Below are 11,235 nucleotides of genomic sequence, written 5' to 3'. Positions count from 1 at the left end.
TGCAAAGGTGGTCTTAAACAAATTAATGTTTATGCATTAATACACATTTTAGATTTTAAATGATCAAAAGATAAAATGTTGAAAAAGAAAAAGTACTTGGAAACTTTCTGGCTGTAAAACATAAGTGGTCATTTTGATTTCATTATTCAATGCAGAGAGCATTAAAAAGTTTGGGGTTGGTAAGATTGTAATGTTTTTGAAAGTACGGTTTAAAGCAACTGTTTTCTATTTTAATGTATTTTAAAATGTAATTTATTCTCGTGATGGCAAGTTTGGCAACCTGAATTTTCAGCAGCCATTCCTCCAGTCTTCAGTGTCACATGATCCTTCAGAAATCATTCTAATATGCTCAAGAAAGATTTCTTATTATAATCAATGTTGAAATGTTAATATTTTAGTGGAAACAGTGATAGTTTTTTTTTCCAACATTCTTTGAGGAATAGAAAATTCAAAAGGACAGCATTTGTCATTAATTAATTATATCTGCATTATATTTATATAAATATTTAAATAAAATTTAAATAAATATTTAGTACAGTTCTGTAATTCCCTGCATGTCCAGCGGAGGGCCACTGCATTCCGGCCAAAACATGTTGTTCCGTGCCACATAGATGTCCACATCTCACGTCTCTTCTCAGCTAGTTTGTTCCCTAGTTAAAAATAGGAGCCGTGCTTCTATATTCTGTTCAACGAAATCACCAGTGAAACCATAGGCAGTGAGCTTTGATAAAGAGTGCTAATTAGAAGCATGATTAACTTGAAATAGAATGTAATAGATCCTAATACCAATGATTCGTTTAATCTAAATCATGATTTATTTTGAAAACATGGTTACTTTGGCAATGCAATATTACATAATATGATGTAATACGACTGATGGTACATGCATTAAAATTTAAAATTTATTAAGAGGATAAGCTCCTTGAGATGAATTGAATCATCTCATCTCATCGCATTAAATTAATGACATTAACTGAAACACCAAAAACCAAAGACATTAGAGTCTGTGAACATGCAACTCCTTTTCCTTTGCTTCCAGTAGATCACACCCCCTACCGCCTAAAAAGGCAAGAGAGAGTGCAGCTGCTAAATGCTATACTGTCTAAGAATAAACCAGGCTTGCAATGGATAAGGTTACCTTGAAGCACCCCAGCACTTTTCTCGTCCCACACCCATGTGAGGCACCAATAACATGGGCTAAATTACCAGCACCTATTTGCTGCATCCCCTGCCAGAGCCTGTACTCCCCTGTTTATGGCCCTGACCTAACATCCCATTCTCCCCCAGCCATGATCCCAAATCCGGCACTTTGAAAACCCTCATCCCGCTTTTCTCACGAGACTGTGGAGCTTCACCCGTGGATTGGATGGGGACGACAAAGAGGAACATCTTTTCCTGAGTGGGATTTAAGATCACCTGGGTGAAACCGTCCAAATAAGATTACACAAGCAAAATCAAAGGACATTCGGCTGAAGTACCACCATGGCTCAGGCAACTAAAGGTACTGCAGGTTTTGTAGTCATGATTGACAGACAGAGCTTAATACATGAAAAAAATGAAAATGAGATGTTATGATATTTCATCATAATAAAATATTTGAAAAATAAAAGCTTGAATCACAATAAATGCTGGTACCATATAAAACAGCTCAGCTGATCTGTGAAGCCTATGTCACAAACAGATTTTAATCTGTTGAAACAAATGATATGCTGTACTAATAACAGTTATGTACCTTAGAATGTTTTTTATGTTTTCGAGATTAATACAGAGAAGTCCATAATTAACTTAAAATAATTCATAACCTTAGAAGTGTATAATTTATTTAGATTTATTAATGCAATGAAATTTATCTTCAAAAATTACAAAAAATATGTATCGCGGATTCCACAAAAAACATTAAACAGACAGCACAACTGTTTTTAATACTGATAATAAAAATAAATGTTATTTGAGTACCAAATCAGCATATTGCTATATGATGACGACAGGATGATTTCTGAAGGATCATCATGTGACATTGAGGACTGGAGTAATGGCTGCTCAAAATTCAACTTTGCCATCACAGGGATAAACAATTTAAAATATATTAAATTATAAATCACTTATTTAACATTGTAATAATATATCACAATATTCCTGTTTTTATTGTAATTTTGATCAAATAAATGTAGCCTTGTTGAGCTTAAGAAACTTTTTCAAAAAACATTATAAATACCGACCTCAATTTTTTAACTTGTCACATTTTAGTGAATCTAGCAAACGTGATCAATATTTGCAATATTAAGACTTTGTTAATAATAAGCTTCTTTGTTTAGTTCATGATGTCATTAAACTTGAGCAGCAGGGAAAAAATAACACAAGCTGGAGAAGCAGATTATTCTTGCAAGTGTGAAGTCAGGCATGCATCTTGCTTTTAATGTAAGAGAACAGCTGCAACAAATATCATGTTGTTATATGGTGCTGTATTTATATAGAAATGAACAATGTAGAAATATGGAAAGATTTAGAATATATTAACACAAGTAATTAAAAAGAGCACAGTACTTTAGCAAACAACCTTTGGGTAACATTTTCCACTTTTTTGATATTTAGAAGCAAGGTTTGCTATACTGGTATATGTGTAAATTAATCAAAATTTTCAGGTCCCGCAGTGAAGCCCATCTCTCCCACCTCTGTAGATGACCCGACTAGGGCAGCACACCCAGACTCACTTACAGCCCGGAGCCATGGAATTTTACGAATCATGAATCGCCCGGCACAATGGGTGGTCATCATCACACTTCTGATCTCTTGGTCAATAGCAGGTGTTGTCATGTTTGACTTTGTCAGTGACGATCAGATTGCAAGTAAGTTTTAAATAGGCCAGAATTCATTTTCACAGTTTCTTTTTTTATTTACTCTTGTGCTGTTGTTGGATTTGTTGGGTTCACTCTGAATTGTTTTTATAGGCATCCAAGATTTCGGCTCTGATCCAGTGCTAGCAGTGAACAAAGCCATTGAAGTCATTGAAAACAGGATAAATCATATGAATGACATGTTTAATGATGCTCAAGGTGTGCTTTCACAACACACAAATAGTTTCTTTTAGTAGCTGAAAGTAATAAGTAGCTTTGAAATATCACTATGCTTTTCTGTGCAATTACAATTAGCTGCTAAATCTTTCAGTCTTCAAAAAAGGCAGCAAAATGTATCATAGCTACAAGTAGTATAAACAACTAACGTGCTATATTATAGTTTTGTGTGAAAAAATACCATCGTTATTAAACAAATATCCTTAATATCCTTATATTAAACTTAATATCCTGTGAGTTGTCTGGGACCGGATCATTGAATCTGTGAGTTGGACTCGAGAACTGGATCAATCCGATTTGTGAACAATTCAGACCTTATCAACCGATTCGCAAAAAGATTAAACTCATGATGATTCATTCATGAATCGCTCATTCACAGGAACGTGGCTGTGAGCTAAATCTAAATGATTTTGATTTTGATCTCTTCCTCACACAAAACTATTACGTGGCTTGGAATATATGGAATAAGAGTATTATTGACCAATTTTTGATACTTTTATAATTCTCTTTGTATTTTTTGAAAGCCAGTTTCATTATAATTGAATATACTTGTGTTTTGCAGAAGAATGGTGAGTAAATTAAAGGGTTACTCCACCCCAAAATTAAAATTTTGTCATTAATTACTCACCCTTATGTCATTACAAACACGTAAGACCACCGTTCATCTTTGGAACACAAATTAATATATTTTTGATCTTTTCTGAATCAAACAGCTGCACCACACGGATACGTTGTTTTTGTTCAAATCAAAGCATAAATAAACATAGAAAATGCTCCGGTTACTGATGTAACCTCGTTTTCCTGAGATAAGGGAACAAGCGTTGCGTGAGACGCTAAGGGGAAATAGCGATTTAGCCTGCCAGAAAGGGCAGAGCCAACTCTTATATAAGCTCAGAGCACTATTGATCAGATCATTCGACTGAAGCGACAGTCATCAATTTGCGCGCAGCTTATAGTGCAGCAAGTGACGCAAGGCTCGTTCCCTTATCTCAGGGAATCAAGGTTACGTCCATAAACACAGCACCACCATCAGAAAAATACATCCCACTCCACGAGACCATAATCGGAACACAAACAATCACCCCTCACAATGAGCAGATACAGGACATCCTGCTCTACGAGCCCAGTCTTGGATCACTAATAAGGACCCCTGAGAACATAAGCACATTGTGCCCCAAGCTAGTAGCTGAGAAACACTAATATAACAACTTCGCACAAGGGGGAAGAGTGGTACATTAAACTGAAAGAGCTCACACCTGTAAAGCAGGGTTATAAAATCTGGCAAATGTGGACAGCGACGACCAGCTGGTGGCTGCACCGATCTCACCAATAGAAATTCCGCTGGACCACACCCAGGGGGAGGCCATCCCTCTTGTGGAATGGGCCTTCACACCTATAGGCCACTGCAAGCCTTCTGAGGTGTAAGCCAAGGCTATCGCATCAACGATCCAGTGAGAAAGTCGCTGTTTTGTGGCCAGCAATCCTTTAAGGCGGCCTCCAAAGCAAACTAAAAGCTGCTCTGACTGTCTAAACAGGCTAGAGGGCTCTGGGTATACTCTCAGAGCCCTAACTGGACAGAGCATGTTCGGACCCAGCTCACCATCTGTAACGGGGAGCGGGGAGATCATCTCAGCTCTAAATGGATTGGAGAGAACCTTAGGAACATAACCATGTCTTGGTTTTAGAATGACTTTACAGTTATAAGGCCCAAACTCAAGACAGAAGGCAGTGATTGACAGCACTTGCAAGTTACCCACTTGCTTAACCAATGCCAAAGCAAGGAGGAGGGCCATTTTAAGCGATAAGGGCCGCAAATTGGCCGGACTGTGCACCCTTTCAAGAACTCAACGATCAGGTCGTTTCTGCCAATCGATTGGCCAGCTTCGAGAGAATGGTTTGCTGCGATAGCTGGCAAATACACTTTGAGCGTGGAGGGGCGTGCCCCTTATCCAACAGCTCTTGCAAAAAGGTAAACACATGGGACACGTCACATGATATCAGGTCCAAACTTCGTGCAGAACACCAGTTAAGGAAGACCGACCATTTTAGGCTGTAAAGTCATCTTGTAGACGGTGCTCTCATATGCTGTTTGCGTTTAGTGGATACTCTCCAAAATGGTGCTACGGTGACATGGAGGAGACGAATTGTTGAATAAAGTTGTTATTTTTTCTTTGTGTACAAAAAGTATTCTCATAGCTTTGTAAAATTACTGTTGAAACCCTGATGTCACATGGATTATTTTACCGATCTCCTTGCTACATTTCTGGACGTTGATCGTGTTACTGACATTGCTGTCTATGGGAGGGTCAGAAAGCTCTCAGAATGCATCAAAATATCTTAATTTATGTTCCAAAGATGAACAGAGGTTTTACAGGTTTGGAACGACATGAGGGTGAGTAAATAATGACAACATTTTCATTTTGGGGTGGAGTAACCCTTTAAGACAGAATTGTAATTTTTGACTAAGCCTGTCCTTTAAGAAGTAGCCTATTACATTTTGACATACATAACTTGTTGCAATTCTCTTTGCTTTTATTTGGAATACAGAGTACGTCACTGAAATAATATTTAATCCGGTGGAAGCTATTAGTTCAACTGCTGACTCATCTGTGTCTTATCTGTCAGGAATATTTAGTGCCGATGGTATGTACATATGTTCATTAATGGCATTTAAAAATAATTTATAAGAAGTTAAAAACATTATTTAGTTTTGACTTGCATTATATTGTTGTTTTTCAATCCAGGAGATTTAGGAATCACTGAAACAGTGAAATATGGGGGCACTGTATTGGATGAGGCTACAGAATGGATCAGATCCCCAGTGAGCTACGTATTCCACTTATTTGAAGGTACCTGCTTTACTAATCATGCTGAAATAATTGGTCGATGTTGTTCTGGGAGCTGACATGCAATTAGAGACTCATTATGTACAATAACTTATGACCATGATAAAAAGAAAGTATTAGTCTAATTAGCACTAATACCTGTTTAATGCTTTCTGTGCTTCAGACATTTTGGATATAGTGGTTGCTCCAGTGGATATGGTCAGTGAAGCTCTTGTGCAAATGTTAAGTGGGATCAAGACTGTTATACTTTATATTTCCTCCATGTTTGGGGGCATTGAAGGTACTGCAAAGCACCAACATTGTATATATACACTCACAGAATCTATTGCATCTATATAGGTGCATGCATCTTGTCAATAATTCCCAAAATAAGCATTGATCCTGTATAAAGATCTGCTTTTTGGACTTATTTTTACACTTAACAGGGTACACAGGCATCACTGAAACAGTGAACCTTGGTGGCACTGTACTGGATGAGGTTACTGACTGGATTAGATTCCCAGTGGCCTACTTATTCCATTTATTTGAAGGTACCTACATTACAGAAATAATTGGCTGTTGTTGTTTTGCAGATTGACAGGCAATCAAAGACTCATGATCTGCTCTAACTCAAGAAAATATTTCAATCAACATTTGAAATTCCCATGTATAAAGAAAAAGTCATATTTTGAGCATTTCAGTAAAACATTATTTCAGCTGCTCACTGACTTCTGTTTAATGCTGCATAGATATCCTGGATGTAGCAATCATTTATCCAGCAGACATTGCCAGTGAAGCAGCTCTGCAAATTTTAAGTGGGATCAAGAACATTTCTTCAACCATATTCGGGAACCTTGAAGGTATTTATTTCTTGCAACATTTTAGACATTCAGTGATATAATTTACACAAAGTTACTGCATTTTTACTCAAATAAATGCAGCGTTGGTGAGCCTAAGAAATGTTAAAAAAATTGCACTGACCCCACACATTTAGTAGTGCATAAATATCAAAAGAGTTCAAATAAATGCACTGTTTCAGCTTGGTTTCCCAAAACGAGCACTGATCCTGCGGGGCTGGCTGAAATAGTTGTAGAGGAGGCTGCAGAAGTAAAGACCACTGTTTCTAATTACCTATCAAGTCTGTTTGCAGCGGATGAAGGTATTGTTCATTTATCAGCTCAAAACATTGTGTTTAATTAATATTCAATATTTGATTAGTAAAAGAGTATTCAGTTGCATTATATTATTTCATTTTTTCCAGGTGGTATTTCTGACATTAGCTTTGATCCCATGAAAGTTGTCACAGACACTGTTGAGGAGTTTGCTGACAGGAGGGATATGTTCTTGGCTTATCTCTCAAACATGCTCATGGAAGACAAAGGTATTCATCCAATCAAGTATATCACAAATGTATACTTGTGTATTAAAATACAGTTCTTTTTTTAAATATCCGTGTCATTCTCTGTTTCAGATGACACACCGCAAGTGGTAAGACGAAAAGGTTTGTGTCAATATTCATTCATTCACTACTCAATACCTCTGTTAAGATATAATATAATATGTTGATCTATCAATATTCCTAAATCTTCTCCAGGAGAATTTCTGCCCCCTATGGAAAAAGGTTAGTAAATGCAAATTCTTTAATTTACATAAACGCTCTATATTAACACAAAACTAACACTAGTACTCAAACCTCAAGCATATATAATGCAAGATGTTGAATTGACAAAATGATAGTTTTCTGCTTTGTTGTCATCCCATATCTATTCATATTTATGCACAGTTATGTTGTTTCTTACCCTGTTTCAGTCCATTTGATAATTAGAACATTTAGAAAACAGTGATAGAGGTTATGTGGTGCATGAAAAGGACCTGCCTGACTGTATAATGGATGATTGTCATTTATATTTTCTGTCTGTACTATAGTGTTCATTTTAATGTCCTGCATTCTCCATCTCACACAGTACTGCCCATGTTTCTTCACACTATGTAAAAATGTGTGCGTTTAATTTTTCTAGAATGGTTTAAAAGAAGGTGCATGTCATATTTACCAAATACAAAAATAAAAAGTTTATGTCAAATGCATTTCTTGCTGTTTGTTTTCCTGCCCCCTTCTTGCGGTGTAGTGCAATGTCTAACCTTCTCTGATACATTTGTCAGTTGATATTCTTGACAAACATACAGCATGTAGGAATTCTTACCACAGTTATGGCACATGTTACAAGAATATTGTGAATGTCACAATATTAATGCCCTGAGATTTTAAGCTGAGGTTGTGGAAAGAAATAGAGGGTTTCATTTCAAATCGCTGCACTCCTGATGCATAAAGTGTTTATTTAAAAATCTTCAGACAGCTCAAACAGTAGAGAATTGTGCTATCAAGGTCATTCCTGAACTGATAAAATGTATACGTTGAATGCAGTGCAATTCACTTTGGATAAAAGTGCATAAATGTACACAAAAGATCTCAACATCTCAGAGTCACAAAATATAACCCTGGGTTTTGATAAAACTGTTAAAATTGGTTCAACTGAAGTTTTTTGTCAGGGTGTAACATGTGCATACTGTTAAGGTCATTGTGATTTAATTATGTGTTTCCAATCTGAACAAACTGGTAAATGTGTTTTTATCTGTAAAATGAGCTCAGTTCTGTCATGAACCTGAAATGAAAAATGACTTCATGAAACAGTTGCAGAAATACTAGGCAAAACACAGGACCCTGCCTATGCTGCCTACATTGCTGTGAGATCCACACACAGTACTAAACAGGAAATAAAAGAGGTAGAAGCCGCTGAAGATACAACTGAAAAAGCTCAAGATGTTGTGGACGTTCCAAAGGATGAAGGGATGGTTGAAACGGCTTTGGGCAGCTCTGATGTCACAATTGAAGACGATGAGGTTGCCTCCGATGACATGGAGGAGGATAAAACTGCTGGAACAGTTGAAGATATTGCAGATGTCACAGAAGAGGAACCTTCTGTTATGCAAGAAGACATAGATGGGGAAACAGAACCTGAAAAGTTTGAGGTTATCTCTGATTTTGCAGAGGACGACTCAACTGATATGACTTCTGATGCTACAGATGTGAAGGACATGGATGATACCTCAGATTTTGCAACAGCAGGTGATGAAGTTACTGAAACAGTTGAAGATATTTTGGATGTTACAGAAGAGGAACTTTCTGTTATGGCAGAAGTCATGGGTGAGGAAAAAACAACTGAAAAGGCTGAAGATATCTCAGATTTTGTAGATGATAAATCAACTGAAATGACATCTGATGCTACAGATGTTGACGCTGCCTCAGATGATATTAAAGAGGAGGAAGAAGTTACTGAAACAGCTGAAGATGCAGATGTAACAGAGGAGGAACCATCAGATATACCAGAAGTCATAGATGAGGAAACAGCGACTGAAAAGGTTGACGATATCTCAGATTTTGCAGAGGACAAATCAACTGAAATTACTGAATCTGATGAATTTGATGCTACAGATATGAAAGACACTGACAATACCTCAGATGTTGTTACAGAGGAAGAAGTTACTGAAACAGTTGAAGATGTAGATGTTACAGTGGAGGAAACATCTGATATTCCAAAAGTAATAGATGAGGAAATAACAACAGAAAAGTTTGAAGATATCTCTGATTTTAAAGAGGACGAATCAGCTGAAATGACCTCCGATGTGACAGAAGACACTGATGCTCTTACAGAGGAGGAAGTAGTTACTAAAACAGCTGAAGATATTCCAGATGTTACAGAGGAGGAAACATATGACATTCCAGAAGTCATAGATGAGGAATTAGCAACTGAAAAGCCTGATGATATCTTTGAATCCATAGAGGACGAGTCAACTATGATGACTTCTGATGTGACAGAAGACACTGATTATGCCTCAGATGTTGTTACAGAGGAAGAAGTTATAAAATCAGTTGAAGATATTGCAGATGCTACAGAGAACAAACCATCTGATATGCCAGAAGTCATTGACATTGATGATACCTCAGATCAAGATACCTCTGCAGTTATAGAGGAGAAAGAATCAACTGAAACAATTGAAGAAGCAGCAATTGAAACAGCAGAAGGTACTTCCTATGTTACAACCAAAACAGAATTAGATAATACAGATGAAAATGAAATTCAGAAATACCCCAGTGTTACAGAGGAGGAGGAAGAACCTGAAAAAGTTAAAGATACTTTTGATTTCATAAGTGAGGAAGAAAAACCTAAGACAGATGAAGATGCCAGCACTGAAGAAACAGCCAAAGAGTCACTAGAAAAAGACCCTTTATTGGCTGAAGCTACTCCAGATGCCATCTGTGTAAAGGAAAAGACTGAAGCAACAGAACTTGATGATCTTGAAGTCCTGGGTGAGGATGACATGAAAGTGGAAGGCAAGGAGGAGAAGGTAGATGTGGCAATTGCTGATGCTGAAAGTGGTACAAAGAACCTGGAGATTGATTTAGATGAAGATGAGGTTGAGGTTTTAAAAGAGGAGACTAAAGATCAAACTATCTTGGGAACCACTGCTGGTGAAGATGACAATGATGATGAAGAGAAGCTTCTCCTTTCTCCTGTCCAGCAGGACCTAACAAACAGAGATGATGAAAATAACAATAACAATGACAGAAAGAAAGATGCCATAAAAAGAGGCCTGAGCGGGAGAAAAACATCAAAGAGTCATTCCACTGAAACAGATGACCAAGAAGCGCACACGCATCTTCATGAAGGTATAGAAACATTTTGTATCCTTAACAAAGAGGGAAAAGTGTTAGTTCAGTTGACAGATGGCAACCAACATGTCAATAGATGAGCTTAATAACAAATTATAATTCACTTACCATGGGAAAATTGATCACTAAATTAAGACTGTTCATTATTAACAATTTAATAAAAATAACTGTGCAGGATCTTAACATAGCTAACTACCTTAAAAATATGCCTTCATATTTCCCTTATGATTGCACATTAAACAATAAATATTTATTAATTGTTGTTGTATAAATAACATTATATGTATTATAACTGACAATGTATTAATAGTACCAGCTATACAATAGTTCTAGACCAATAATTTGATTGCCCAAGCAGTGTTTGAATTCTATGGGCCACAACTAAACTGTTTGTATAGGCTAAGTACAAATGAACTAATCAGGTGGCCATGATGCATCTGAAATGTCAGTTATTCCATATTAACTTTGTTTATAGAATATAACATAGTTGTAAGCTGTATATCTATAGGTAGCCTATATCTATACATGACGGTGATATTGCATGAGTTTTGAAGAACGCTGTTATCACTCGTCTCTTACAATTTGGACTTGGAAGAAAAAGAAATTGATG

At 36.8% G+C, this 11,235-nt stretch overlaps 1 protein-coding gene across 1 annotated transcript in view; it reads left to right on the top strand.

The window, feature by feature from the left end:
• The first annotated feature begins 1,151 nt into the window (after positions 1 to 1,151).
• Positions 1,152 to 11,235, top strand: part of LOC109064296 (titin-like) — a 44,909-nt gene continuing 34,825 nt past the window's right edge. The window contains exons 1-13 of the mRNA XM_042741963.1: positions 1,152 to 1,501; positions 2,643 to 2,846; positions 2,949 to 3,053; positions 5,619 to 5,714; positions 5,816 to 5,920; positions 6,081 to 6,197; positions 6,343 to 6,447; positions 6,646 to 6,756; positions 6,936 to 7,055; positions 7,158 to 7,277; positions 7,368 to 7,397; positions 7,491 to 7,517; positions 8,586 to 10,622. Of these exons, the coding sequence (XP_042597897.1) occupies positions 1,483 to 1,501; positions 2,643 to 2,846; positions 2,949 to 3,053; positions 5,619 to 5,714; positions 5,816 to 5,920; positions 6,081 to 6,197; positions 6,343 to 6,447; positions 6,646 to 6,756; positions 6,936 to 7,055; positions 7,158 to 7,277; positions 7,368 to 7,397; positions 7,491 to 7,517; positions 8,586 to 10,622 (3,196 nt within the window). The 5' untranslated portion in view covers positions 1,152 to 1,482. The remainder of the gene's footprint in view (positions 1,502 to 2,642; positions 2,847 to 2,948; positions 3,054 to 5,618; positions 5,715 to 5,815; positions 5,921 to 6,080; positions 6,198 to 6,342; positions 6,448 to 6,645; positions 6,757 to 6,935; positions 7,056 to 7,157; positions 7,278 to 7,367; positions 7,398 to 7,490; positions 7,518 to 8,585; positions 10,623 to 11,235) is intronic.

The sequence above is a fragment of the Cyprinus carpio genome, chromosome B17 (assembly GCF_018340385.1).
Source record: "Cyprinus carpio isolate SPL01 chromosome B17, ASM1834038v1, whole genome shotgun sequence".
Classification (NCBI taxonomy): domain Eukaryota; kingdom Metazoa; phylum Chordata; class Actinopteri; order Cypriniformes; family Cyprinidae; genus Cyprinus; species Cyprinus carpio.
The sequence above is the reverse complement of the archived record's forward strand: the minus strand, read 5'-3'. Positions and strand labels throughout refer to the sequence as shown.